The sequence below is a fragment of the Fistularia commersonii genome, chromosome 12 (assembly GCF_037954325.1).
Source record: "Fistularia commersonii isolate RoL2024-O1a breed Wild chromosome 12, RoL_Fcom_v1.0, whole genome shotgun sequence".
NCBI classification, from domain to species: Eukaryota; Metazoa; Chordata; class Actinopteri; order Syngnathiformes; family Fistulariidae; genus Fistularia; species Fistularia commersonii.
This window is the reverse complement of record NC_141295.1, coordinates 12,959,083-12,986,762: the sequence shown is the minus strand read 5'-3', so window position 1 is coordinate 12,986,762 and position 27,680 is coordinate 12,959,083. Positions and strand designations below refer to the sequence as shown.

The following is a 27,680-nucleotide window of genomic DNA, read 5'->3' as shown; positions in this document are numbered from 1 at the left end:
AATATGCAATAAAATAACTATACAATATATAAACAGGCAATAAAATAAGTAAAACCCAAGTTGAAAGTGATATTGTTGTGATATTATTAGTTCTCTTATGGGGGAATACACCCATTCATGATATCATTCACATGTCTGGGCATGAGGCCACTCCATGTTTTTGAGCTGTGGGAAGAAACCCAGACGCTCCACACAGAAAGCTCCCCTGTTAGAATCGAACTGGGGACCTTCTTATTGTGAGGCGGAAGTGCTACCCACTGCTATTGTTCATTTGAAATTTATACTGTTGTGAGTGAGAAGCACCTGAAATCCCTGTTCACAAACAGTTTCCTTCAGATAATGGAAAAAAAGGGCTGACAATGGTGAACCGTCTGTTTGTTGTAAAAACAAAGCTACCCATATAAATGTCAAACCCGCACCAAACCCACTTTGTCAAGTTTGGTGACCGCTGGTGCTTGTTGGAGTTTAGACCCGATATTTACCGACTTCATTTTTCGTCACCTGGCAGACAGTCACCTAGGAACCGCTCGGGGGATTTTGCAAACCAAGTGAACAGAATCTCGGAGATCTTAGTGCTATTTGTTTCCACCCTCGTATCCTACCAAACATCATGGCGGAGTCTAGCTTTCCTTTACCAAACGACAGTTTTTGTCCACTTTGCATGGATGTAGTGAGAGACCCTGTCACTATCCCCTGTGGTGACTCCTATTGCTTGGAGTGTATCAAGATTTACTGGGACCAGTTCGACCACATGGGAGTGTACAGTTGTCCGCAGTGTCATGCAACCTTCACTCCGCGGCCCGCGCTGAAACGCAGTCTACCAGACATTCACCACGTGCCTCGGCAACAACTTCCAGAGCTCAATCCCCCCACCGGTGTGCACAGAGAATCTTACTGCGACTTCTGTATTGGCCATCGCAACAAAGCCGTCAAGTCCTGCCTCATGTGTCTGGCTTACTATTGTGAGAAACACGTCAAGCCACATTACGAGTCGTCCACCTTTAAGAGACACAAGCTTGTCGACGAGACCGGCCACCTGGACAGGAAGATCTGCCCGCAGCATGAAAAGGGCCTGGAGCTATTCTGTCGGTCGGATCAGATGTGCATTTGCGTATTGTGTACCATTCGAGAGCACCGTGGCCACAACGTCACCTCAGCAGAGGAAGAGCGCACTGAGAAACAAGTAAGTGCCGAGTGGTATGCCTCTGTATGATGTACTATATGTGAATACTGCTTTTAGCAAAGACTCAATCTCCTGTGTATTTAGATGTGGTAACTGTCCCACAGAAGCCAAATTTCTATTTGTTACACTGGCATCTCTGCAGCTCATAAAAAGCTAACTGCTATCGTATTATTTCATCAGAAAATCATCGTGGTCACGCAGTCCGAAGTGGATCACATTATTCAGGAAAGGATGAAGGAGCTTCAGGAACTTAAGCACAATGTGGACATTCTCAAAGTAAGATCACACAAACTATTATGTTTCAAAGTGCAGTCATACCTTGACTTATGAGATTAATTTGTCCCGTGACTGAGTTCCGTGACTCAATTTGCTCGTATATCAAGTTAAAGTTCCTCAATCAAATGATATGAAACACTATTATTCTGTTCCAGAGCCTTGTTTCTGTTATATTTTTAAATAAGAAAAATGTAATTGATGAATAAAAAAGAGAAAAAATTAAAAAATAGCAAATGTAAGGAAAGAAACTGGTCTTATTAAATGTATTTGAAGATCGAACAAAGATGTCAGCGGTGGCAGAGGAGGTGGGAGGCCTTTTTCAGTCAGTGCTCTATCGATTAATTTACTCGCTACACACTTCAGGCTGCAATGTATCGGCGGACTTTATGTTACTTGTACTTTTAAATGTTACTTGTACACTACGCTACACTTTATCACTAGGCTTAATTTAGCGACAGAGTGAATTCCAGTCCTTTTTTATCAAAGTGATCAAACAATCCCTGACTGGCTTTGAAGGGCTCTTCCGATGCCGCCATTTGCTGCACCAAATCCCCGTAAATGTGTTGTGCCTTCTCACAGATGATGCTCTCAGTCACGGTATTTCACCAACAACAACTCCTTGAATGCTTCATTGCCAATTTGTCAACACGCACACCTCAGCAGGCTCATGTTTTTCCATGGTTTTGTCCAGGTGGCCCATTGGTGTCAAGCGTTTTTCCCTCACTCGCTCAGACCCAGACCCAGATTTCGGCTCATATCATAAAGAAAGATATTGACCAAGCGACTGCTCGTATCTTCGAAAATTTGTAATTTAATGCACACATAAGCCAAGGTTCCACTGTGCTTTCATTCACCTGCAAAAACTTGAATGCACAACTCTTGAGAAACCATGACAAGTTGACCTCGCCTTTTAGAGTTGTGCCCAGCGAGCACAGGCAGAGAGCGACAAGACATTCCATGAAATACAGCAGGCGGTGGAGCGCTGGAAGGCAGATATCAGCCAGCTGATTCTGGCCAACATGCAGGCGGCCATGTCACACGGGGAGAGCTACATTGACCGTCTGGACCACGAAATACAGGAGTTGAAGAGGAGAGATGCCATGCTACGACAGATTCTGGAAACCGAGGACAACATTCACTTCCTGCAGGTGCCCTAAAATGCATTGCACGGTATCCCAGGGTGATCATTGGACTGCAATGATTCATGGTGTCCAGTGTGGAGTCAGAGGGCCTGAGCTACCGCTTTCTAAGTGTGATGAATCTATATTAAAGGGTTCAAAAGGAATCTGGTGCTATGTTGCCTTCTATTGGACTGGATAAGTCATTGCAGTTCAACAGCCACTCCAGGATACAGTGTCTTGTTTACAATGTAAAACCTGAATGGATGTAGTGTCAAATTAAACGAAAACCCACAGCCTAGCAGTTTGTGACAAATGAATTCAGTCATCCTCAAACTCGTGTCCAGCCCTTCAAATTTGGCCTTTTCGATATAACACGCATTAATGTGCAACAGAAATATACCTATATCGTTGTTTTTAAATAGCATTAAACATTCCAAGAATACACCACAGTGTACAAGTCACTTTTCACCAGTCATTTCCTGACAACTTGTTAAAAGACGACAGGATGACATTATACACCTGACAAATGAATCGCATGGTTAATGCCATATTATTTTCTGTACACGAAAATGATATATCAAATTAAATTTGGGAGTGTTGTGAAATAAAAAGGAAAACATCAAAAAGGGTTTCATTGACCACTAGCATGTCAATTGCTAAAGATTGTGCACCTCCTGAAAAGCAGATACTGATAATGATAAATTAATTATTTGAGTTAGTACAAGATCACTGGTAACATTATTTCTGAGTTTTTGACTTGGACATGTACGCTATCTTTTGCCGATTAGAATTTTCCGACCTTTTGCGTTCCACCTGATGCCCTGGTGCCGAAAGTGCTCATCAACCCTCAGTTCTCCTTCGGCGAAATGAGCAAAACAGCCACCGAGATAAAGGAACATCTGAATGAAATATGTGAAAAAGAGCTGAGCAAAATCTCCAAGATAGGTTTGTCCCTGTTCATTATCTATTTTTGAACAGCTTTCAAAATCGCTCTGTTGAAATACCCAATGTGTATCGTTTTTGTAGTTAACGAAACCCCAGCATATATCCTTTTGCCACGAAATGGAGAAAAGCGACTGAAAGGTATGTGGTCATTTAAATATGACATTCACAAGTAACAGATAATTGAGTTGGGTTTAGAACAGTGTTCTGAGAAATAAATTCAACTGAGCACTAAAATGTGACATTTCCACATTCCCATGTTGAAAATAGCTCTGCCCAGGCTTCATTTTCAGGAGCCAAAAACAAGAACGGACTTTTTGAGATGTAAGTATTGAACGCTGTTTTCCCGTCGCAAACATATTAGGCGCAAACTGAGTTGTTATTACCGTTTTAAATTTTACATGAACACTTAAATGAATGTGAAAGAACTGGTTTCATTATCGGTGTGTATCACTGCAGGTCAGGGAAATACACACATGCATGCATATAAATACACACATGCATGGATGTAAATACACAATGCACAAATGTATTTCTTCTCTTCCTTCTCAGATGCCACCAAAATGTCCTTCGACCCCAACACCGTCTTCAAAGAGTTGGTCCTGTTAGATGGAAACCAAAGGGTCACCAGAAAGAAATCCATTCAGCTTTATCCCGATCACCCTGAGCGCTTTGACGGCTTCTCGCAGGTCCTCTGCAGGGAGCCCCTTTCCGGTTTCAGATTTTACTGGGAGGCAGAGTGGAGTGGGGAATTCTCTGTTGGAGTCACCTACAGCGGCATCAGTCGCAAGGGGAAGAATTCCAACAGCTTGCTCGGGTACAATGAAAAATCCTGGACTCTTCTCTGCTCGAATTCCAGTTATTCTGCATGGCACAACAAAGTAGACCACGACCTTCCTTTTACATCAAGGGCTACACGAATTGGTGTGTACCTGGACTACGTTGGGAACACGGTTGCCTTTTACTCCGTTTCCAGTTCAGAGACGATGAGCCTGATCCACAGATTCAAGGCTCAGTTCAGTGAGCCTTTGTTTGCAGGTTTCGGCGTTGGCTCCTCAGTTACCCTTTGCCACCTTGAGCGTAACAGTGCAACATAGGTGTGAGGAGCATTTCACCGTCATGGAGGGGTCAGTATTCAAATGCCGCCATGTGCAGTAGAAGTGGTGTTGTCAAGAGTTAGAACTGAAACTCCCTAAGCTTCAGTATTAATTCAGTGTGCAGAAGCGTACAGTGTGAAGTGGATCACATTGACACCAACATTCATAGAGTGAATGTTACCCGTAATTGTTGGAGTACACTATTATTGACATATTGATTGTATATTTATTTATAGAGCTACTACAGGGTTTCCACGATTCATTAAGAAGTATTTAGTCATTTAATAGATTTTGCAAAATTAAGGCCATTAAAAAAGCCTTTTAAATTCAACGTCAAGAGGCATCACAAATGGAAATACACTTTATAAGAAAACAGATTGTTATTCGCACTTTATTTTGATGAGGCTAATTTTGTTGGGAATTGTGTGATGATCGTTGATGATTGAAAAGCAGAACTCACATCAATTGACTATTGTTTACAGCCGGTGCACGAAGTTGAAACACCAGAGTTGGAGCGAAGAGGAAACAGACTTAGAAATATGCACAAATAATCAAACAAAGTAAAAGTACGATTTGTTTTTTTTTTAAGTTCAATTGTCACTCAGGTCATCTGCACATATCTGCTAGTGTCCAAAATGTACCCCACATATAAATGATTGACATAATTGTAAATAAACCTATCTGCCGTCGGACATGGTCATCAATGTGTTTAAAGTGGAATTAAAAGCCCATTAAAAAGGAGCTGATACCTAAAGAAACCCTGTAATAGCAGAATCCTGATTGGCTTCACTACTGACCCAAAGCACTATCACACTTGGTCCCACATACAGCACACACGCTGAGCATGTCTGGGGGTCTAATGACAACCTAGCTCACTTCTAATACCAAACGCTTATGTGGGAGAATTTCTCTTCACAAAAAGAGACACAGTTGTCCAATGTATTTGTAATATATCAGTACACAGATGTATATGTGTATATATATGTATGTATGTGTGTGTGTGTGTATATATATATGTGTATATATATATATATATATGAGACATCTTTATTTTATAGAAGACTTTGACAAAAGGTCCAGAAATAATTACATTTCTCTCTTTCTTTAAATCTTTTTTATTTTTAAAGAAGTCAATCAGAAACTGTACAGAAGTAGTTCAACTTTATAGCAATACCATTCCGGACTCATTAAGTGTGCCGTGTGATGGGACTCCGGTGCAGCAAATGAAACAGGACACATTCCTTCATTGTCAAAAACCGGGAAGTGCAAAATGCATAAAGGCAGCGGTAACTGATGAGACGACAGTAAAGTAACACAAACTCTGTAATAACAAGTCAGCCCTGTTGGTCAAAGTGATGTTACCGAACAGATTGATTTGAACTGATCATGCTACAGGTCAGACACTGTATGTGTGGCTTACGCCCATTTCTATTATTGCTGAAATGCAGCATCTAAGATAGAAAATGTAAAGAAATACAACTAAATGATGTCTCTGTAGCAGAAATATATTTGTTTATTTACATGTCGGTGACAGTGCAATTTTTTTTTTTCTTTTTTGCACACAACTGCATTGTGTGCAACAGCCCATTGTGAGGTGAAGCGAGAGACGCACACGCACTCCACGTGCATTCTGTCTGGGGATGCTTCATTTTCATGCAAAATTCACCTCTTTTCATACAAAAGAACTGAAGAGTGTCACCCTTCCTGTTTTACACGGTTGCATTATCAAACATTGTTAAATTCTGATTTTCCTTCCAGCCGCTCCAATCAGGGTTCGGCACAGCCAATCACCTCCCTCCATCTAACCTCTTTTCTGCATCCTCTTTCACTCTCTCCATAAATCTCTTCGGTCCTCCTGCCTGGCAGCTCCAACCTCAGCATCTCTCCACCTAGATCTTCACCATCCCTCAGATTATGTCCAAACCATCTCAGTTTGACATTATCTCTAAGAAAAACATCTAAAATGCGCCCTCCCTCAGACGGGCTCTTTCCTGATCCCATCCATCCAAATATACATTGGTCCACATAACATTCATATATATTTTATAAACATTCTAAGCAGCTTATAAAACCATTTTCTCTGATTATCATTGTATGCGAGTGTTTCTGCTGTCACTTATTGGAGGACAGGTAGCATTGAGCTCATTGCATAGGGTGCTCTGGTTTCAGGTACATCTTCTGTACCAAAACACCGCTTTGCAAGAGTATCAGTATCAAGACAGCATGCCACTATTTTCCAACTCAACCTTCGAGTTTCCGTTACCTTCACGACCCTCCGTCCGAGGGACAAAGGTCCCCACCATGGCTTTTGTCCCGTCAAGTGACATTAAAGTGATGTGCTTATTTTCAAATGAATCACAGATGTGACACATTTAACATCCAGCATTGATTACAGATACCTGTGTATCCGTATGGCCCAGAGCTGTCGTTCCTAAACACCTTCTGCCAATTAAAAACAACCAAAAAAATGTCCACACCCAATATTTGACCTTAAAATGGCAGTTGTTCCGAGGTTCTAATGTGTAAACGTTCTCAGGGTTTAGGCGACATCAACGGTACTACCAACAGCTTGTCCTGTAACATCAAGATGTAAAATGTGTTAGGGATTCTTCTGTGGACGAGGAGGTGTATTAACCTTTCCTCTGTCGTTTAATCGGATATTTGGCTGTGTTATCCTGTCCTCGGACTAATTGTCAACGCTTCGGCTAAAGGGTGCTAACAGGTAAGATTGTGTATTTTGTTGTTTTTCCGCCATGTTACTTCAACATACTAACTAGCAGCCATTCTGCAGTGTATTTGATATTAACTAAAGCTACAGTGGTTGTTGTCCCTGTCTTCAGCTTTTAACCAAGGGCCAAACGATAATCAATAATTAATTATGGATGTTTTCTACTGACGAGACAGCAAGGGGTGTTTTAGAATCATACCTGAGACATGTGGCGGTCAAAAGACCCGGGAACAAAAGCCAGTCTACTGGGTGGGCCAGACATCCGCGGCCCTCAAGAAAATCTTGAGGACAGGTGCTTATGGCAGGCCGTGAATGTTTGGGCACTGGTGTCTGGAGGCTCGACGAATTGTAACGGACTATTAAGACAGTTGCGGGAGAGGTTAAAGCAAATGCTGCGGAAAAGACGGTCCCAGCTTTGGAACTATTCTCCCATTTCAGCCAGATCGGAATTGGAAGAGGAGGGCGTGGATAAGTAGAGGTGATACGTTATGCTCAGAGCAGAGTCCTGGGTCAAACCACTTGGGACTGGACCAGGGTGGGACGGGGTTTCCGGAGCGGTGTTTTTGCAGGGCCTCTCCTCAGCGACGGAGAGAGACTCCGACGAATCGGTGGACGGAGGAGTGGCGGGGCCGCCGGCGAGGGGACAGGAAGACAGGGTGGTCTCGCCGATGGAGATCGGCGGGGGAAACAGTCCGATCTTTTGGTTGGTCGCCTTCTGGATCGTGCGCTCAAACTCTCTCACCTCGTCCATCGTCATGTCTGGATCGAACACAGATGGAAATGAATGGATGAAAATTGAATTTTCCCCTTTTTCTCTCCTCTCATCTTCTAGCTCTAGTTATGCCGCCATACTTGGGCTGCTGAGGGATATCGCTTAACCTGCACATTTCAAATAAACAGCGGCTATCTGACGCTATGTAGGAGAATCAGCTGGAATGCGAGGTTCAAAGGTTAGTTGACAATCGTGACTGCAGGCACTCAAAATATGGTACATATAATCCGGAGGGTTGTGTTATAGAGACTTGCGTATAGAAATGTATTATTCGGTGACACCTGGAGAAGTTTATGAGTATCTTAGTATCAAATTTGATGCTTCCGTTATTTTAAGCCAAAAATGTGAATATGGCTTTAAATTTTCAATTTAAACAATTTAAAGAGGGGAGTGGGAGGTGTTACCCTACCGATCCATTCATCCACCCAGGCGAAGGCCTGTCTGTGTCCCAGCAGCAAAACATCCCGGATCACCTGAAACAAAGTAGTAAGAGGTCAAAGCCAAATGACTACCGTCCGTCGTCTTACTTGTTCTCAAAACGATTTAATTATGTTTACTTTTCCATTTTTTGATGACCTGTTGAATCTTTAGACATCTGTTTATAAGAACAACATTGATAAAATACATTTATTGATAAGATCGCCACACAGGCTAAAGCCTTTTGTGCCTTCATTCTTATCCGTATTGATTTTGACCAAATTATTCTAGTGCTCTGAACGTTTGCTTACATCTGTAAGGGATAAGAAAACAACTCAGAAAAATGTAACCTAAACACGCTGAAGACTGTAAGGTTAATATAAATACAAAATATTCTGAAGACTGAAGCTCCATATCCATATTTCACCTTGTGCACAAACTGCTCCACCCGTGTCTGCAGACCCCAGACCTCGAATTTGACTGTGACCAGTTTGTAAGAGCACATAATGGGCTCCTGCGTGTCTCTCCAGCCCTCCTGGAGAAGTCCCCGCGACGTCTTCTCCGACTTGAAATACCTTAAGTCCTGCAACGACACAAATACACCCGAGGTTATAACAACAAACGGAAAACCTTCGTTCGTCTGTGTTATTGGAAGCCGGATTAAAAAGGGACAGAATGGAAAGTTTTAAGGCTGATGCTTCATGCGTAAATAAGTGCGTCCATTGAGTCCACACGCCTGCTTTGCTTTGTCAAGCTGGACACGATGATTATTGCACCATAAAGGTTGGGTCATTTTGAGACTGTCTTTTGGATGACAGTGTCAGGAACCTCGGCAAATTCTATTTGCGGGGCGCTGTCTTCCAACTTTCACTTTAAAGTGGTCACTGGAGTCGATTTTTTTTCCAGCTAACATCAGATCTGCCTCGTCACTAAAGTACACAGAGATGCTAATCCAATGCGACAGGATTATTGTAATGCCCTTCGATCCGAATTCCCAATGAGGAGGGCCCAAGGCTTGCAAATTGTTCAGGAGGCATCAATCTTTGTTTATAAATTTGAACATATTATTCCAGTGGTGGACTCTCTCCACTGGCTTACCGGGCGAAAGCAGACTTCAAGACGTTGCCTCTCAATGGCATTACAACATCTTGTCTGTCTGACTCGGTGAACCGGTGACTGCCTGGAAGGACGCTGCACCCCCAGAGATCTAGTCTCTAGTGCATCTCCAAGGTCTGATGGCAAGAAGGCCTTTTCTTTTCATGCACTAACGTGGAAAAGTTTGCCACTTGACATCAAGAAGGTCTACTCTATTGATGTCCTTAAAGCAAAGGCTGACAACGCACTTGTCAGCGAGTCCTCATGGGTCTAGAGTTGTATGCTTGGGTTTAAAGGAAGTTTTACAATATTTCATATCTCAACATCATCATCAGGTAATGTTGCTCTTCCACTATAATTCCAATTGAAATCAATTCACCCTGTTCATCTCCAGTAGGGGTGAAATATTTTTACGAGCACACACAGACTCACCTCAGACTCTTTGTAGTAGTGGTCAGGGATGTCGTCGTATGCAATGTCAATAAAACACACCTCCTTCTCATGCTTCTTCAATTTGGTGTCAAAGATCTGAAAACAAAACCAGATCCAATCGTAAACCGCTGTTGACGTCCGGTTACCGTGACGATATTTGAGAAGCTGTGATCCGGATGAGCGAGACCCTTCTCTGACCCTTTAATTCAATAATGGAAATGCATTTTTATTGGATTACTTTAAGCTGTGTGAATGACTATTCAATGAGTTCTGCTGTCAGTTGTTGTCTTGTGCTGTTTCTCTGGTGCGCGTCACCTGGCAGCATTTGGCAGAAAAAGGGTGGGAAACTTTCATTCTGATTCAGAACACAAGAATAATACTTCTTTCGTACTCACGTTATCGTTACATCCCTTGTTGTCTTCATATTTTGTTTCTATGTGGATAGAGAACTTGGGCAGAAATGAACACTGAAAAAGAAGGAAATTCATTAGGTGCGTACTCTATAGAAAAGTAATTTCAGCAGACACTACTTCTTTTAACACTCACTTCATACCCAAACCACTTTCATCTAAGGTAGACAAAGCCAAGACAACTCATGCAGCCTTTTCCTCGAAAAACCTATATCAATGAGTTTAGCAGCCACACACATAAACAAACAATACCTATCATTCTGTTGCTGATACCCCAATTTCCTCTTTCCCATGTGTCCTTGCAACCTAAACAGTGAAATTATGCATAGTAGCGGTCACTTGAATCTTGATGGCCAAATGTAATGGATTAAAGGGTGTGATTTACAGTAAGAAACAAGTTGAATAACAACAGGATAAATAAAGGATACCGCAATGTTGTTGTACAATCAGACGTTGCTCCGGTTGGTCGGTGAAGAGTTTCAAAAGTCTGAAGGGGCTTTATGTATAATTAAGCTATTGCAGTTTGAGTAGCAGAGGGTTACACGGTAAGTACTGTCCCCGTCCTGCCCCAAAGCATAGAAGACTTTAACAGAAAGTCCCAAAATGCGTGAATTATGTGCCCCCGAGTTGCAACTGTAAGGCCTGCCTCTGTAGCCGTGTCCCTTTTCATGCCTTACATGCTTGAATGAGATCAAAATGTGAACAAATGTCTACTGAGCTTAAAAGCGTCGGGCTCTTTTTATACCCACAGATCTACAAAGGTAATTGCTGGATGTTGAACATTTTGTTTTTGCCACTTAACAAATATAGCTCCATAAAGTTGAAAAAAACGAGCATGCAAACACTCTTACTGTATATTCTGGAAGCAGTGTCGTCGGGTTCACCAGCGATCCGGTTTCGAGCAGAAGAAAAGATAAAGGGAACAAATGTTTTCAAATTAAATCTTCCCAAATGTAATACAAGCTGCATGATACTTGTGATACCTCAAGCTAGCATCTCCTAATGACTTTCCCACACCTATAGCAATTACGTTTCAATAAGCAGTACCGTTGAAAGTAAGATCAGTTTCTCCACGAGCCATTTGGAGATACAAAGTGGGGATTTGATAGAGGATTAGATAAAAATGAATGACCATGCGAAATGAGAGCCAGGTATGTCAAAGAAATATGTTGTCCATATGAACCAACACCTTGCTGGGTTGAAACGCTCACCTGTTATGCTGTACGGGTAATAATTCCAAGCTTTCTCTGTCACATAGAAGATGTTGGGAACCACTGCTCGAGCCCAGCTGGGTAATTTACTGCAAAAAAAATACTGTAAGCATGTCGCACCTAAGCAGAGTTCATGAAGGATTTTTTCAATCATCTGATGATGATTCAGTAATCTTAGCATGAAATCGTTCATCCTACTAGCATAGAATATAATTAAAACAGAAAACAGCAACCAAACCCTGAGGGGAGGAGCTACAGGACACCTAGCATTGTTTTCTGGACACAGTCTGGTGTTATCACATTACAAACACAGAGGTGAAAAACCAATGTCCTGCAAACATTTACAGCTACCTGTAAAACAACACCTTTTATAAAGGCACGAAAAAAAAACAATTACCCAGTTTTTGATAAGCGGACAAATAGCAGAGAGTACTGGAAAGTGGTGATAATGATAACAGACGGAGCCTGGACCAGAGACCCTGCGGTCCGCTCAACTTGCAGTACCATAGTTCCTGTTTCAGCACCCTGTTGTATGCTTCTAGACCAGCAAAGGCACAGTGCAGATCCCTTTGACCTTCGCTGTACTTCTTTATCAACAGTATTAAACCAAAAACTGCATCTTTAGCCCTCCTTGGGATGAAGCCATACTGTTGCTCACAAATGCCATCTCCTGCTCTGTCAAGTTTCTCCTACTCATTCCCTTAATTTCACTGTATGTCTCGTCAAAGGTGCTCCTCTGCGGTTCTGTTGTTATTTGTGTTCCAAAACCCTTCTAGCCGATTTCTCGACCAAGTCCCTCTTAAAACAAACTTAACTCAGTGAGGTTATATCTGGTTAATCTGGTACTACCGCAAAGTGTAGCACCAACCCTGCTTGGTACAGACTCGAGGAGAACTCTGGCTTGTGCCCCATTTTGGGACTGCATTAATGCACAAGCACTAATAAATCAACAGATTCTAACAACAAAATGCAAATTTGGAGAAATCTACTATGCCGAATCAACTTCGTCCTCCGTATGTACGCTTTTGATAAGCAGTCACAGCCGTATTTGCTTCAGGTGCTCGACGTGAATCGGGTCATCGTAACACCTTACAGTTCAAAGGACTCAGTTTGTATGTGTTTGCGACAATCTGTAGCAGTAATGCACCTTCTCGCTGCTTTACCACCCGTTAATAAACACCAGCGAAGAAGACAACAAATAAGAGAACCATTCATCTATTTAACAGCGTAAGGAACGGAAATCCCCTTCCATCAGTTTATTGAATGAGCAGGACCGGCGACACCGTTCAACTGTGCCGTTAAAACCCTGCGCCGTCACTCTAGTGGATTATTTTTAATCCTTTGCTTGATGAAGCATCGCTTTCAGTTCCACTTGTGCTCTTTGCTCTAGACCAAGTCCGCTTGCTACCTGACCTGCAACGAACCGCACCAGAGTCCGACTGAAAGTGAACCAAGGCCCATCTGTCGGACCTGACCAGTTTATTTTGAATATTCGCATCCGTCTGGCCGTACCGGACAGTCCGAAAAAGCGCAGTGGGGTTCGTTTCAAGCCGACCACATAGCGCTTGTGTGTACGCCATCTAGGATATGACCTGACATTTTTTCATTATGTGCATCTCCGGTCCCGACCGGCTGGCATCTGTGGCGACAACATTGATCCCGTTGCTCTCTTAAGGCCGATGTTTAGAAAGAATAAAATTGTTATTAGCTTCATGTGATGGCACACTCGGCGTCACCTTGTTATTTTGGTGTCTTTGGCACCCTCTTGTGGCTGCGAGACATAAATATCCAGTTATTGTTGTGTGGTTGATTATGGTCATGTGACTCCTGGGTTAAAGGTCAGACAGGAAATGTATGTGAAATTGTTCCATGTGGTCAGACAGCGAGCCCCCACGATTGTGAGTTGGGTCATGTTTTCTGTACTTTGAACATGGTCGCATAGAAGTTTGTTTAGATTGGGAAACAAACGTGTTTGTGATACTTTTATCCACTATGGTTAAGATTATTTGAGACACTGATAATAAGGGATTATTAGCAATTTCGTCATCATTTCATTTATCCTTTATTAATCCTCGTGGGGAAATTTGTTCTCTGCAATGAACCCATCATGGATGAACCGTGACGAACCATGCCGTCCATCAGCGATAGCTCTACCTCCTCCGCCACGGCGCCCCCAGAGGTGGGGATCGTCCGAGATCCCCACAGGGGCGGCGTGGCATGGATTATGTTGGCAAGGTGTCCTCAGCTTGGCCTTCTCTCCACAGGAGCATGTTCTCTAAACCTCCCTGAGGGCTTCACTTCAGGGAAGGGGTTCTCCACAGAGCTGTGACTTGTTGCACTTTCACCTCCCCCATAATGCCCCCTCCTCAAACAAAGACCGCAATCCCTGCAGATGTTCGCCATCGGGCAAGAGGTCCAGGTCTTCATGGATGCTTTGTGAAGTTAGCTTCTCACTTATTAGCTTATGGTTTACCAGTACAGACTCAAGGGGAGTCGTTTCAAAATCTGAGGGACACGTGGGGTACTTGTTTGACTCCAGAGAGTTCAAATGGGTTCCACTTGTCAACAGGATTGTTGTTATTTAGCATCAGAAGAAGAACAGTGTCCTCCAAGCTCCATGAAAGGAGCGCGGCTGCTGTGGTTTCGATGTAGAACCGGTAATGAGCAACACAAGGAAGGTCTGGCGCCGCAGTCCCCCGCCAGATCAAGACACTTGTCTGATGTGTCTACAAAAGTCAGTAAAAGGCAGGTTTCTCCAATCTTTAATGTGAAGGATCTCCCAGAGCAGAAGCAAAGGCTCCTCATTCCTCTGGAGAAAAGGCTTTTCCATGTCTTGGAAACGTGCAAGTCCTTGTTTTCGGGTCACTTCCTGTTGTTGACCTGAGTTCTCAGGGGGGTTTCTTGGCGGTGTTTGTTGGTTGGTTTGCTCCCTGCAGGTTCCTCCCCTTCTGATTCATTGACTCCTCCTATCCTGAAATTCATTGACCCAAAAGGGGCAGAAGCTTCCAATGAAGCTCCTGCATGTTTTTGGACTGTGGGAGGAACCCCATGCAGATTCTGGGATAAGGATAGCATGGCTCCAGACAGAAAGGCGCCCTTTGGGAATCCCACCCGGGACCTTCTTGCTGTGGGGAGGATCTAACCGCGACACCCTTGTTGTGCTGCCCCAAGAGGAAGTCGTGGTCTTATTTAAATCCATGGATTCTGGGTGAACCCTCCAAGGTTCCAGCTGCTGGCCTTCAATTGCACAACCAGATGAGACGTTCCCCGTGGAGGTACCACTGACAACCAGGTCCACCAGACTGTCTCCTCCCACAGGTTGGACGCCAGGTAGGATTTTCTCACCCTGACTATTCTCAGACAGCTTTGGGAGAGGAACCAACAGCAAGAGAAAACCCAGGAACATCATAACCATCCTGAAGAGGAGGTCCAGGTAAACCTCAGGGGTTCATTTCCATCTTTTGAGTTTGTCCACCGGTACGAGAGCCCATCTCCCTCTAACTGTGGGTCAGCTCCTACAGGGATAGCCATCGAGGCTTCAGAATCTGTTGTTCGGGGTCCTGAGATTTCTGCTTGGATCCCATTTCCTGGAATGAGGCAACATCGCAAAACTAAAGGCTTTGAGGATCAGAAGTGCGGCGACTTCCTGTGATGGTCAGAATGTTTGGAACCACGGCAGATTCAGGGACGATTGGTTGATCAAACATAACCATCAGGAGAAACCACTATGAACCCCCTGAGACGTGACACTCAATAAGCAGGAGGTCATCAGCAAGAGGTCAAAGAGGTCCGGTTGTGACGTGCACTTGTCCTCTGCCTTACAGTCCTGTCCAGTCTGGACCTCCAACGCTGACATCTTAAACCAACGCGGATTCAAAGACCTCTGCTGTCTGAAGACGGCTGAAGAGCCTGGGATCTTTCTCGAAGGAACCACGGAAGAGAGGACGGCTTCCTGTTGGGGTGTAAAACAACCAGGTATTCTCCATGTTCTCCTGCTTCCATCACAAAAACAGGTGGTGTAATGATCAGTGTGTGTGTTCTTCGGATATTAGTCATGCCGGCCTGTTGTGAATGCTCCTTTCAAAGCTCCAGTTCCTGGAAGTGCAGGCATCCATCTTGTCTTCACACAGAAAACACACTGATGGCTGAGGGCTTCACCGCCAATATCGTCATCGCCGCCATTCAGGTATTCATTTATTTGCCACTGATGTCAGGCGACCAGAGGTGACTGATTTTCTCTGGAGAAAACACTCCAGGGGAAGCTATGTGCAAATGCTAATTAGCTTAGCATGTCAAAAAAAAAAGCCTCCGATTGTGTAATTTTCAGACAGGATTACTGGAGAACAGTGGTGAGGTGTTTAGCTTTGCAAATAGCCTCATTAGCTCAAGGCTTATGTACAAACGTCACTGAACAAAACTACTGGACATCCAGTCAGTATCAAACTGGATGAGGGAGGAAGCCTCCAGCCAGTGAGGCAGTTCCGACCTCCAAGAAACTGATTCAAGATGGTTCCTGGGACAGAAGTTCCTCCATTCATCCTGGCGCTTATGTCAGCGAGCACTGGGGTGAGAGTTTAACCTGGATGGGTCACCTGCTGATCACCCAACCATTCACAACTACACACAGCTTTGGTTTGATCTTGGTTTATCCTGGTTTTATCAAACACAGCCTCGGGGTCACAGTGTCTTTGTGAGTGTCCCAAGCCCGGATAAATGCAGAGGGTTGCGTAAGGGTGTAAAAAACGAAATATGCAAATCAAATTCGCAACTCATACCGGATTAGTTGAAGCTCAGATTATGAAGGTTAGCAGCAGCTAGACAGAATACGTGTGTGTGTGTGTGTGTGTGTGTGTGTGTGTGTGAATGAGAGGAATCCGGTTGGAACGGTGGGGCTACATGGAGTGGAGATGAAGAAGCTGGATAACTTTAAGTACTTAGGTTCAATAGTCCAGAGCAATGGAGAATGGAAAAGAGGTGAAGAAATGTGTTCAAGCAGGTTGGAATGGATGGAGAAATGTTTCAGGTTTGACAAAAGACTATCAGCCAGAATATAAGGATAGTTGTACAAGACAGTGGTGAGTCCAGCGATGCTCTTAAGGTTTGGAGACCATGGCATTGAAGAAAAGACAGGAAGCAGAGCTGGAGGTTGCAGAGATGAGGATGTTTAGGTTCTCTTCGGTGGTGACAACAATGGAAAGGATCAGGAATGAGTCCATCAGAGGGACAGCACGTTAGATGTTTTAGAAAGAAGGTCAGAGAAGCCAGACTGAGATGGTTGGGTCATGTAGAGGAGGGATAGTGAATATATTGGGAGACAGATGGTAGAATTGGAGCTCCCAGGCAGGAGGTCTAGAGGAAGACCAAAGAGAAGATTTGTGGATGCAGTCAAAGAAGATATGAAGTTAGTGGGTGTGAGAGAGGAGGATATAGAGAATGGGGTTAGATGGAGAAGGTTGATTCGCTGTGGCGACCCCTGAAGGGAAAAGCCGAAAGGAGAAGACAACGACATTTCGTTGACATTTCAGAGTGGATACTGTTTGGGTCTGTGTTGACTGTTTTTTGGTGCTGGGGGGAAATTGCAAGTCTTCTATGGAGCGGGGAATCTTGTATAAAACATAGGTTTGACACTTGAATATCAATTCCTGAATAAAATCCCATCTTTTTATCACTTTTGGATACCACTGCCTCTCATCTTCCTCTCCCCTATAGCTCCGAAACATGATGCCTCAATTTAATTACTTCCCCTTCATAGCCGATGCTGACACAGGTGCTTGTTATCGGACAAATAGCCTCTAGCTTCTCTGCCCCCCACCCCCGCCCCCAGTTCTTTTATATGCACACACAGATCCTAACAATTATCTCTTCACAAAGAAGTAGACAGGAAATGCTGCCCCGGGGGGCACAAGCCACTATCCTCCTCCTGCTGGTCCGACACCTGGGTAAATAGAGGGTTGTGTCAGGAAAGGCATCCAACATGAAACCGAAGCCCAAATTCAAATAAATGAATCAAACCTATGACTTTCATCCCGGATTGGTCGAGGCCCGGACTGACAATGACCGCCGTCTGTGTTGATCACCTACAGCAGACCTGGGTACTTTATGGCCCAGGAGCCACATGTGGCCCTTTGGGCATCCCTGCCCTGCCCGCAGATCATGAATGACAAAACATTTATTCCATCCATGTTATACAAGTGTTGCTTTTCTGCTATCATTAATTCAGCCCTCCAACAGGTTTCTCTTATTGCCCCGTGTAATAATAAATGCCCACTCCAGACCTCCAGCAAAAAATAGGCTACTGTGGGTCAAGGAAAGTGAAGAGTCTGGGACAGGGAGTTGTGACTTTGACTATGATGACAGGAAAAGTGAAGGTTGGCTGCCTATGATGCAGAGGAGGAAGGTGGATATACTGTGTCCAGGAGACCAGGTGGAAAGCCTACAAGCGTAGGAGCACGATTTAAGTTGTTCTATCATGATACTGATCGGAGGAGTGAGGTCTTATCTCGAAGGGGGAGATGGTTATGAATGTTCAGGAGGTAGAGAGCGAGATAGTTAAGGGTATGAAGGGAGAAACCAAAAGGTGTGGCGCTCAATGGTTTTAGTGTTGATGCCCCACAGTGAGCTGAAGTGATTTAAATGAAGTGATGCAGAATATCCTCAGAGGTGAGAGAGTTGTAAATAGTGCCCACTTGAGTGGATACATTTGTGCAGGCAACTGAGGTGATCTGAAGGGCGACTGCAAAGTCGTGGAAGTGAAAATGGGAGTGTTGCCAGATAGCAAAGGATGGGGGGGGGGGGGGGGGGGGGGGGGGGCAAGGAAGATGAAGAGGACACAGGCAGAGCAGAGGACAAAGTGGTGGAAGCTGAAAAAGGAAGAGCTTTGTACGGTTTCCAGGGAGGAGAGTGTTTACAGATAGGAGATTGTTTGGTGTGTCATCTGCAAGGAAAGTAGATAAGGAGACTTGGTGGTGGAATGAGAAAGGGCAGGAGTATATACTGAGAAAGAGGTTAGCAAAGAAGTGGGACACTGAGGGGACAGAAGAAAACAGACAGGGGTACAGGGAAATGTAGTGCAAGGTCAAGGTAGAGGTGGCAAAGACAAACAAAGGGCGTGTGATGACTTGTATGCTCAGTTGGACAGTAAAGAGGGAGAGAATGATCTATACAGGTTGGTGAAACAGACAGATAGGGATGGGAAGGACATGCAGCAGCTTTGGGTGATTAAGGACAGAGAGGGACATGTACCAACAGGTGCCAGAGGTGTGATGGGAGAATGGAAAGAGAATTTTGAAGAGCTGATGAATGTGGAAAATGAGAGAAAACTAAAGTTAAAAGAGTTAACCATTGAGGACCATGAAGTAGCAGAGATTAGTAAAAGTGAAGTGAAGAGGGTGATGAAGAGTGGAAAGGCAGTTGGTCCTGATGATATACCTATGGAAGTGTCGAAGAACAGCACATGGCATTGTGGGCTTCCTTCTCCCGGATCTGGGCTCTATCTATGATGCCCGGATGCAGAAGAAGGCCAAGAACATTGAACGGATCCCTCCCATCCGGGCAACAGCCTGCTTGTACCGCCCCCATCAGGAAAGCAGTACAGGACAATCAATACATCTCAAGAGCTGTAAAAGCACCCCCCCCCACCCTCCGGCAGAGCATTCACACTCACACCTGGACCCCTGCCTGTTCAACCACACACTAATACAATTTCCCCCTGCTGACAACCACTCCATTCTCAGACCCCTACAGAGAGAATACCTTGGACCATGCTGCACTTTAAACTCAGTCATACTCATATCACCCTTCATGCCATCCGTACAATGTATATAACTGCACACTATGCATATGACTTCTCCAATTTTTTTTTTAACCTGTACATACTGTGAGCTGGGAGCTCTCATTGCAAAATTTCACTGCCTGAACAATAACAATTAAAAATCTTGATTCTTGAGGTGGCAGTAAAGATAATTCCTGAGGAATGGAGAAGTACTAAGTTGTGATGACTACAGAAGGATACATTTCACAAGCCATAAAATGAAATTATTGGAAATGCAGAGGAAGCTGGCCTGAGAGCAGAGGTAAGCATTTGTGAACAGCGGTATGATTTCATTCCAAAGAATGTACTATAGATGCAGTATTTGCTTTGAGAATGTTGATAGTATACAGAAGAATAGAAAATATAGAGAAGGTCAAAGGAGGCTGCACTGGGCCTTTGCTGATCTAGAAATAACATATGACAGGATGCCAAGAGAGGCACTGTCATATGAGGAAATCTAGAGAGGAAGAGAAGTATCTTAAGAGTGATGCAGAACACAGACAGTGATGAAGTTTGACACAAGTGTGACCGAGGTGTTGAAGGAGGAGATGGCAGTGCATCGGGGGATCAGCTCTGCGCCCCTTCTTGTCCGCTATGGCAACGGACAGGCTGACACATGAGGTTAGACAGGAGTCTCCATGGATCATGATGTTTGCAGATGACATTGTGATCTCTAGCGAGAGCAGGGAGCAGGTGGAGGACAATCTAGAGAGGTGGTGGTATGCCTTGGAGAGGAGAGAAATGAAGGCTAGCCATAGTTAGTTAATTAGTTAGTTAGTCCTCTTGCACAACGGGATGCGTAGAGCCAACCGTGGCTACCAGGTTTCTCCATCTGGGTCTATACTGGGGCTAGCCATAGCAAGATAGGAATACATGTGAGAGGGACCCAAATGGAACTGTGTGGCCACAGGGGGTAGAGATAAAGAAAGTGGAGGGCTTTAAGTAGTCAGGGTCAACAGTCCAGAGCAATGAAGATTATGGAGAAGAGGTGGAGAAATGTGTGCAAGCAGGCTGGAACGGCTGGAGAAAAGGGATGCTGTGATAAAAGAGTATCTGTAAGAACAAATGGAAAAATGTGCAAGACTGGGGAAAAGACAGGAGGGTTTTTTTTAGGAGTTAGGATGGTGGACAGAGATTGAATCACAGGGGCAGTTAGATGTTCTGGAGTCAGACTGAGATGGTTCAGACATGTGCAGAGGAGGGACAGTGAAGATCTGGGTGGAAAAATGCTGAGGTTGGAACTTCCAGGCAAGAGGGCTGGAGAAAGACCTGAGAGATTTATGGACGATGTGAAAGAGGAGGTGAGGGTAGTTGGTGTGAGAGAAGATGAGGCAGATGATTCTCCACTGCTTTCTCTCGCAAAATTTCATTCCACTTATTACTTCAACATTCAGATCAAGTGCCACTGAAGCCATAATTGTTGCTCTGGGACTTTGGTCTGGGACTAATAATTGTGGTACGGGTAATTTTTTAATACTTTTTTGGACTTGTTAAAATAAATACTTTGTTGCGTTCAGATGTATTTACAGGAAGGATGTTTGTTCATCCGTTTGCCCTCTTCCTCACTCCTCAAACAGAAATGCCTCCATTGTAAATATGGCATTACATCCAAGAAAGAACATGTAGCTCAAAGGTTGATCTGGTCTGAATTTTTTTTCTGACAAGGGAGTCCTAATCCCACCTACGCCCATTTTTGTTCCAATATCTGACTAATCCTCAGGAAATGACAAAGCCAAAATGTGGAGAAGAGCTAGTCTTCCTAAAATGTTACCCTTCACAGTTAAGTTGCAGTTAAAACACCCCGATAGCAGAATACAGTCTCTGTTTTCCACCAGTGCCTACGCCGTGTCATGTGGACGGGCATTGAGCTCTTCAGTGTGAGACAGTATCCAATCCCACCAATGGCATGGAGATAACAAAACCCTGTCGACACGCGTCACTGACCTGTTGAGGTAGAGTCGTTTCTCCGTGAACTGCCCCTGACCATGCAGCGGGTCTTCATAGGGCTCATTATGGACCACCTCCACGCCTTCCCCTTGGTCACTCTGCTCATGGCTGTGCTTACTGATCATGTACAGCTGTCCAATTCGGTACTGTGTAACAAAAAAAAAAAAAAAAAAAAACAGGTCAGGGATGACCTTCTGGCAATAATCCTCTTAGTGGACATTTTCAATTTATTGAATACAGACTCAAAACAAATACACCAAAACATGCATGCTAGGACTGTAAGATCCATAAGTATGCAGATGATACTGTCATATATATATATATATATGCAGGCAAAGGGCAAACAGCAAGGTGCGTGGGAGTTCCCAGCGTTAGCGGCTGATATGACACGAGTTCCACGGAATTCCTGTCTTAAAGATAAAAACAGTCTGTATGTCCTTTTTGCTAAAGGCCCACAGACAACGATACACCAGATGTCTCTGTTGCAAGAGTAAAAGCTAGTGATGAAAACCTCCGCCCTCTGCAATTCTCCGCCACCACATATCAGGAACTCGGACTCCTTACCAACTCCCCTACCACTAAAAACATGTGCAATAGGTCAGGATGAATGAGAGTGTGTTTGTTAGCGCAACCGTGGGACAACGAATGCAAATTAGCCCATGGCTACGATCTGGAGTGGTGTGTTTACATGCATGTCTCATGTGTGTTCATTGACATGCACTGTTCAGACCAAATAAATAAATAAAAACTCCTAAAGGCACTGTTCAAAGCCTGTAGTAGAACGTCGGCCTACGAATTTAATTCATTCTTTGACTCTGTTTGCAAACCAAAATGCAAACTGAATACATTTTTCCATTGAAATCAATGTAAATCCCACTGATCTGTTCTCCAGACCCAAAAAACATTCAGTGCTCTTTTGAATCATTTCCATGGGTGTAATTGTGGCAAAAAAAACTGGAATTAAATATAACTTAAATTATTTTTGTGTTCTTTCTCTTCTTGCCAGCACTTGTACTTGCTGTTTTCTTCACTAAATCAGCCAAAGTCAAGCTCCCTTGCTAACGCTATCTCCAGCAAGCTGTCTTTCATTCATCCAAACTAATATTAACTTTTCTACTTCGTCAGAGACTCGAGACCTTTGTCTTGTAAACGTAGTCGCCTCTTTAGCCACATCAGCCGTCTGTTGCGCATCTTTGTTCTTCAGGATCGTACAGATGGTTGACTCAGCCATGCCGTAGTGCCTGGCGAGATCTGCACCACCAACACCACGCTCACGTTTAGCTATTATTTCCTTCTTTAGATCGACTGTAATTCTGAAGTTTTTCTTAACACCACAAGCACTTTTAACTTTTTGGGAGCCATATTGGGGGCTAACTCACTGGAAAAAAAAAGTACAAAAAAGCGACAGAGTTTATGGGTTAATGTACAAAGGCTTGTTCATGGGTCGATTCAAAATGGGATTGAAAACTTTGAACGATTTGTTTCGTGATTAGGTGCGTTCGTAAGCCGATGTTCTACTGTGCTTTATCTTATTCTGTTAGTCTGTTACATTGTAAAGTGTCTTTGAGTGGCCTACAAAGCGCTTTAGAAATCCAGAGTATTATCATCATTATTGTAAATAAAAAATGCTACCTAACTCCCGTGATCACAAACGTGATTGAGGTTGGGTGCAAGATACGATGTTCCTACTTGAAAAGCAGAGTTACAGATGAGGAACCAGGCAAAAGGAAGCGTTCTAGAGGCGCGAGGGCTAATTAATACGCCAGATATTTAGCTGAACGATTCCGGCAGCCTGTTCCGCAGCTGTTTATGGACTTTGTTAAAACACCGTAACACATCCGCATCGCCGACGTTGCGATGACGCAATTCCCAACGTGAAGCAGCTGGCCGTCTCCCTCCGGAGGCGAATTGGACAGACGTGTCCTCGCATTCCTCCCCCGGACTCTTAACTCCGAACGCATGACCGGAGTGCTGGCCTGTCGGAGTGGAGGGGGGGGATTCTCAGACGGCCCTTTCATGGTGTTAGTTTGCACACTGGTTCGTTTCATAGGAAAATCTCACTTTTTTCATCCAACAGCTCACGCCGCTTTGCCCCGGCCATCCCTCTCAGCCCAATATACTTTGACCTTATTCATCCCCAACCTCCTGCATTCCAAACAGTCCTATAGCCTTCTTCCTCACCCCTTCCAACAGCCAAGAAACGGACACCATTTTTTTAAGGCCTCGCCTCACCATGTGGCGTCACTACGAAGAGAAATCCGATCATTTATACTTTTTCTTCCCCAGTCGGAGAACAAACACGGACAAAACCCCGCTCCCTGAGGATCCTGTCCAAATGGGCTTTTGCCTCCGCGAAAAGAATGAAAGGATTTAGAAGGAAAACAGTGAGGCCAAACACGGTGGCCATTTGAGCAAGCGAGGACGACCGGTCTACCTCTTGTTTGCTTTTTTAGATCATCCTATCTTGGCCAAGGGACAAATCGGAATCAGTCTCATTGGCCGTGCGTGTTCGCGCACACAAGGAGTTTGGCTGACGTTGACGGTAAACAAAGACGGGGCAAAAAGGGAACGTTTCAAAGCAAAATGCAAAGTGCAACTTGAGTTCGGTTATTCAGTCATATCCCGAGGATAACCGTAAAAAGGGGCTAATCATGGCCATATATACAGCAGGGAGGGATGTGCAGATAGTGACAGCACTATATGGACAAGGGAAGTGAGGGTCAGTCACTGTTGGTGCTATTTTTCACTGCAAGATGTAAACTATCTACAGATGCACTGCATAAACACAAATGCACAATTGCACTGCACGACAATATGTAAATCCTCCTGTCTTCATATTTACTTTTAAGGTATTCATATCATCGCCTTCTTGAAATAATTCCCTTAGTCATTTTATGACTTTTTTTTGCACTCCTTATTCAACATATGGCTCCGTTTTTTTCAGTTTTTTTTGAAAAGCTTGAGAAAATCACAGATTCAGGCAATTCTTTTAAGAAGAGGACGACATGTATGTTCGTGTACACAAGATCTGTATGTTCACTAGAGTCCAAATTTATATTTATATTCACATTTACACTCCTTACACCTGATCCACTTTACAATACAGACAATAGATTTTATTCTGTTTTAGTCTTTCCTTGTTTTACACACAGTTCTTGTTTCAGAGCTGGAGAGCACTGCACAACATGTGCACTCCAATAATAGAGACTAATCTTTTGTGTTCTATTCTCTACTTATTACCAGCGATCTTCACCAAATCTGAGTTTCGTGGGGGGGTTGACACGGACACAAAACGCACGTCAAACGCCGGTTGGGAAGCTCACCTCCTCCACGGTGAGGGGCATACATATCCTGTACTCCTTCAGCAACATCTTCCTCCTCCCGGGACCACCGACAGGGAGCCACGCCGGTCCTGCAGACGTTCCCTCGGGCGGGACGCGTGTCCAATCCCCGGCGTCGGTGTCAGCGCATATGGGAAGGAAGCTTTAGGTTTTTTTTTGTTTTTTTTTTGTTTGTTTCAGGAGAGGTATTTAGATAAAATAAGAATATCAGGAGGGCTCTTTCGTCGAGGCGAGTCAGGCAGGAAACGCGAAAGCAAAACTCGGTTGCAGGATCACCCCTTCCTCTCCTCCCCTCCTGAGGTTTAGTCAAGTTAGCGTAGCGCAGTGCTGGGAAGAACCGGATGTGCGAGAGTCAAGGCCTTCAAAATAAGAGCATGATGCTTTTCAAGCAATCAAGAATAAGAATGAGAACAACTTTATTTATCCCGAAGGAAATTGTTGTGCCAGAGTTTCAAGTAAAACATAACAATAATAAATAATAGTAGGAAATTGTATAAATGCTAAAAAAAAAGGAAGGAGAATAAGAAATACAAATAAAACTATAAAGTGTCAAAGTCAAGGCTATAAAGGGTTTTAAGGTCTTAAGTACAAAGATTTGTAAATTCCCTGCAGCTGAAGTAAGAGGAATTAAAAAGTCTGATAGCCTCAGGTAGGAAAGCCCTCCTGTGGCGGTCAGTGGAGCTCCTTGGTGGAATCAATCTACGACTGAAAGAGCTCTGACAGGATGTCAGTGTGGCATGCAGGTGGTGATGGACGTTGGCCATGATGCTGAGGAGCTTCCTCAGCATCCTCCTCTCTGACACCTGCACAACAGACTCCCGCTCCACTCCCAGGACAGATCCAGCTCTCCTGATGAGCTTGTGGAGTCTGCTGTTGGTGTCAGCTGTCTTGAGCCTGCTGCCCCAGCACACAACAGCGTAGGAGGCTTTTATTGTTGTTACACAGAATGCAATGATATTTAGAGACAGCAGCTCCCAGGTTCAGTGGGATTAAAACAGACAAAAAACAACATTAAAAGGCAGGACACAGCACAACAATACAACCATAGCAGCATCTCTGGGTTAGAGATATAAGACAGAAAAAATATAAGACCAAAAATATATATATTGTGGTGTGTCAACGATGAATAATATCATATAAGATATATAAATAACCAGAAGCATTAATAGATCAATACATCACAAGAAAGAAGTAAAGAAGTAAAAATGTGAAAAGTAGAAAAAAAATGGTTTATTGCACTGTACTGCATGTGAGGTTCATGTGTTCAGGGTTGTGCCGAATTTAGTGCGATGACCGCTCTGGGGTAAAAACAGTTTTGTAATCTGTTAGTTTTTGCCTTGATTGTCCTAAGCCACCTCCTTTATGGAAACAGTTGGAGTAGCCGGTGTGGGGATGGATCTCTGAGGATGCTGTGGGCTCTCCTGAGGCAGCGTGTGTTAAAGATGTTACTGCTCCTAGTGGAAATGTCTTAAGGTCTTAAAGGTCAGTAAATTTTACCATGACAGCAGGATAATATCATTTTTTTAAACGTAGTATAGTTTCATCTTACTGGTAAAGGGGTGGATGGTTGTATTTATATTCATTACATGTGAGTGAAAGGGTGAATGGCTGTATGTCCATATGATATATGAATGAGCGGGAAAATAACTAGAAAAGAATCAAATTGATGATAATAAAATTTATTTAAGGCACCTCAAGGACACCATGACGAGATATATTCATACACAAAATACAGATTTAAAAGAAACAGAAAAAAACAATAAAGGGGACAAAGTGGTAAAAAACAACAACAAAATAAATCAAAATAAAAAAAATATTGCAGCACAAAAACGTTTAAGACAAACACATGCTGTCCAGGTATCTAAGAACTCAGTGTGAAGCTCAGCATAAAGAATAGCGGGGATATTTCAAAGCTGTTTCGCTATATGACATGTGAATGAGTGAAAAGTTTATGGAGTATTTCACTCCAGTTTTCATTCATTTACACTTTTTCTTATCTTTTTCTTATTTTACCCCTTTATATTTTCATTTTATATATCTATAGATGTTGGTTCTACTTTAAGTTGCTCTGCTACCCCTTGTGCCCTCCAGTTGCTGAATGAATGGATGGTTGGATGGACGTATGGATGAATGAATGAATGAATGAATGAATGAATGAATGAATGAATCGTACAGTAATTTCCAAACTGTTATCAATAAGGACCAAATATACCACTCACTACAAGTATCACCTCTAAAACCAATCAAATGTAGATAAATTAATCTTTACTGGAGAGCATCTCGTTTCATTGATGGACTAGTATTTTCATCGTTACTTTATTATTTTGAAAAGTCACTGGCCGGATGTAGAAAATCCTTCCGTCTATTAGTAAAGTGCGATGTGGGAGATATTCCTAGAGACAATGTGAAAAATGCTGACCTTGAAGATATGGGCCTTTTCCGTGACAATGTCAGTGCACGTCGAATCTGCGCCTGTACGCTGAGGAAACGCAGGGGAGGTTTAAAGTACAGTTCGTTGTTTTGTTTTCTTCCTTCTGTCTTGTTATCCCCCCTCCCCTCTCCTCCTCTCATCGTTTTAATTCAGCTCGCAGAAGAGTTGGAAAACTGATGTTCACCAAAGCACACTTCCGGTGTGTGAGAGGGAGGCTGAGGCAGCACCGGGGGAAACACTGCAAACAGGGGGAGGAAGAGGGAAGACACGACAGAGGGAGAGAGAGAGAGAGATGCATGGCAGGATGGATGCAGAGATAGAGAAGGATGGATGGAGAGATAGAGAGGGGGGATTGGAAGTTGAGTGATAGATGGACAGATGGGTAGATAGAGAGAGAGGGATGGATGGATGGAGAGATAGAGAAGGAGGGGTGAGTGGATGATAGATAGATAGATAGATAGATAGAT

General features: G+C 43.7%; 2 protein-coding genes across 2 annotated transcripts; one reads left to right on the top strand and one right to left on the bottom strand.

Moving 5' to 3' along the window:
- Positions 1-151: 151 nt before the first annotated feature.
- ftr84 (finTRIM family, member 84) lies at positions 152-7,966 on the top strand. The gene is made up of 7 exons (XM_086157178.1): positions 152-1,183; positions 1,364-1,459; positions 2,374-2,607; positions 3,369-3,525; positions 3,607-3,663; positions 3,793-3,846; positions 4,075-7,966. The coding sequence occupies exons 1-7, from the start codon at positions 611-613 to the stop codon at positions 4,617-4,619; spliced, it is 1,716 nt and encodes a 571-aa protein (XP_086013304.1). The 5' UTR covers positions 152-610; the 3' UTR covers positions 4,620-7,966.
- On the bottom strand, positions 5,719-27,224 carry LOC147228874 (cytoplasmic phosphatidylinositol transfer protein 1-like). The gene is made up of 10 exons (XM_086157179.1): positions 27,202-27,224; positions 24,765-25,109; positions 21,439-21,587; positions 11,685-11,773; positions 11,325-11,332; positions 10,459-10,530; positions 10,064-10,159; positions 8,964-9,119; positions 8,529-8,592; positions 5,719-8,106 (listed from the first exon to the last, which is right to left on the bottom strand). The coding sequence occupies exons 2-10, from the start codon at positions 24,810-24,812 to the stop codon at positions 7,769-7,771; spliced, it is 1,020 nt and encodes a 339-aa protein (XP_086013305.1). The 5' UTR covers positions 24,813-25,109; positions 27,202-27,224; the 3' UTR covers positions 5,719-7,768.
- Between the last annotated feature and the right edge of the window lie 456 nt (positions 27,225-27,680).

What these genes read in the sequence shown, in the direction of transcription:
- ftr84 (XM_086157178.1), top strand. Translation starts at nt 611, where the DNA reads ATGGCGGAGTCTAGCTTTCCTTTACCAAACGACAGTTTTTGTCCACTT. An exon ending in AAGAGCGCACTGAGAAACAA is followed by an intron (nt 1,184 to 1,363) that starts GTAAGTGCCGAG and finishes TTATTTCATCAG; the next exon opens with AAAATCATCGTGGTCACGCA. An exon ending in ACAACATTCACTTCCTGCAG is followed by an intron (nt 2,608 to 3,368) that starts GTGCCCTAAAAT and finishes TTTGCCGATTAG; the next exon opens with AATTTTCCGACCTTTTGCGT.
- LOC147228874 (XM_086157179.1), bottom strand. Translation starts at nt 24,812, where the DNA reads ATGTTGCTGAAGGAGTACAGGATATGTATGCCCCTCACCGTGGAGGAG. An exon ending in AAACGACTCTACCTCAACAG is followed by an intron (nt 11,774 to 21,438) that starts GTCAGTGACGCG and finishes TTTTTTTTGCAG; the next exon opens with TAAATTACCCAGCTGGGCTC. An exon ending in TGGAGCAGTTTGTGCACAAG is followed by an intron (nt 8,593 to 8,963) that starts GTGAAATATGGA and finishes ACTTTGTTTCAG; the next exon opens with GTGATCCGGGATGTTTTGCT.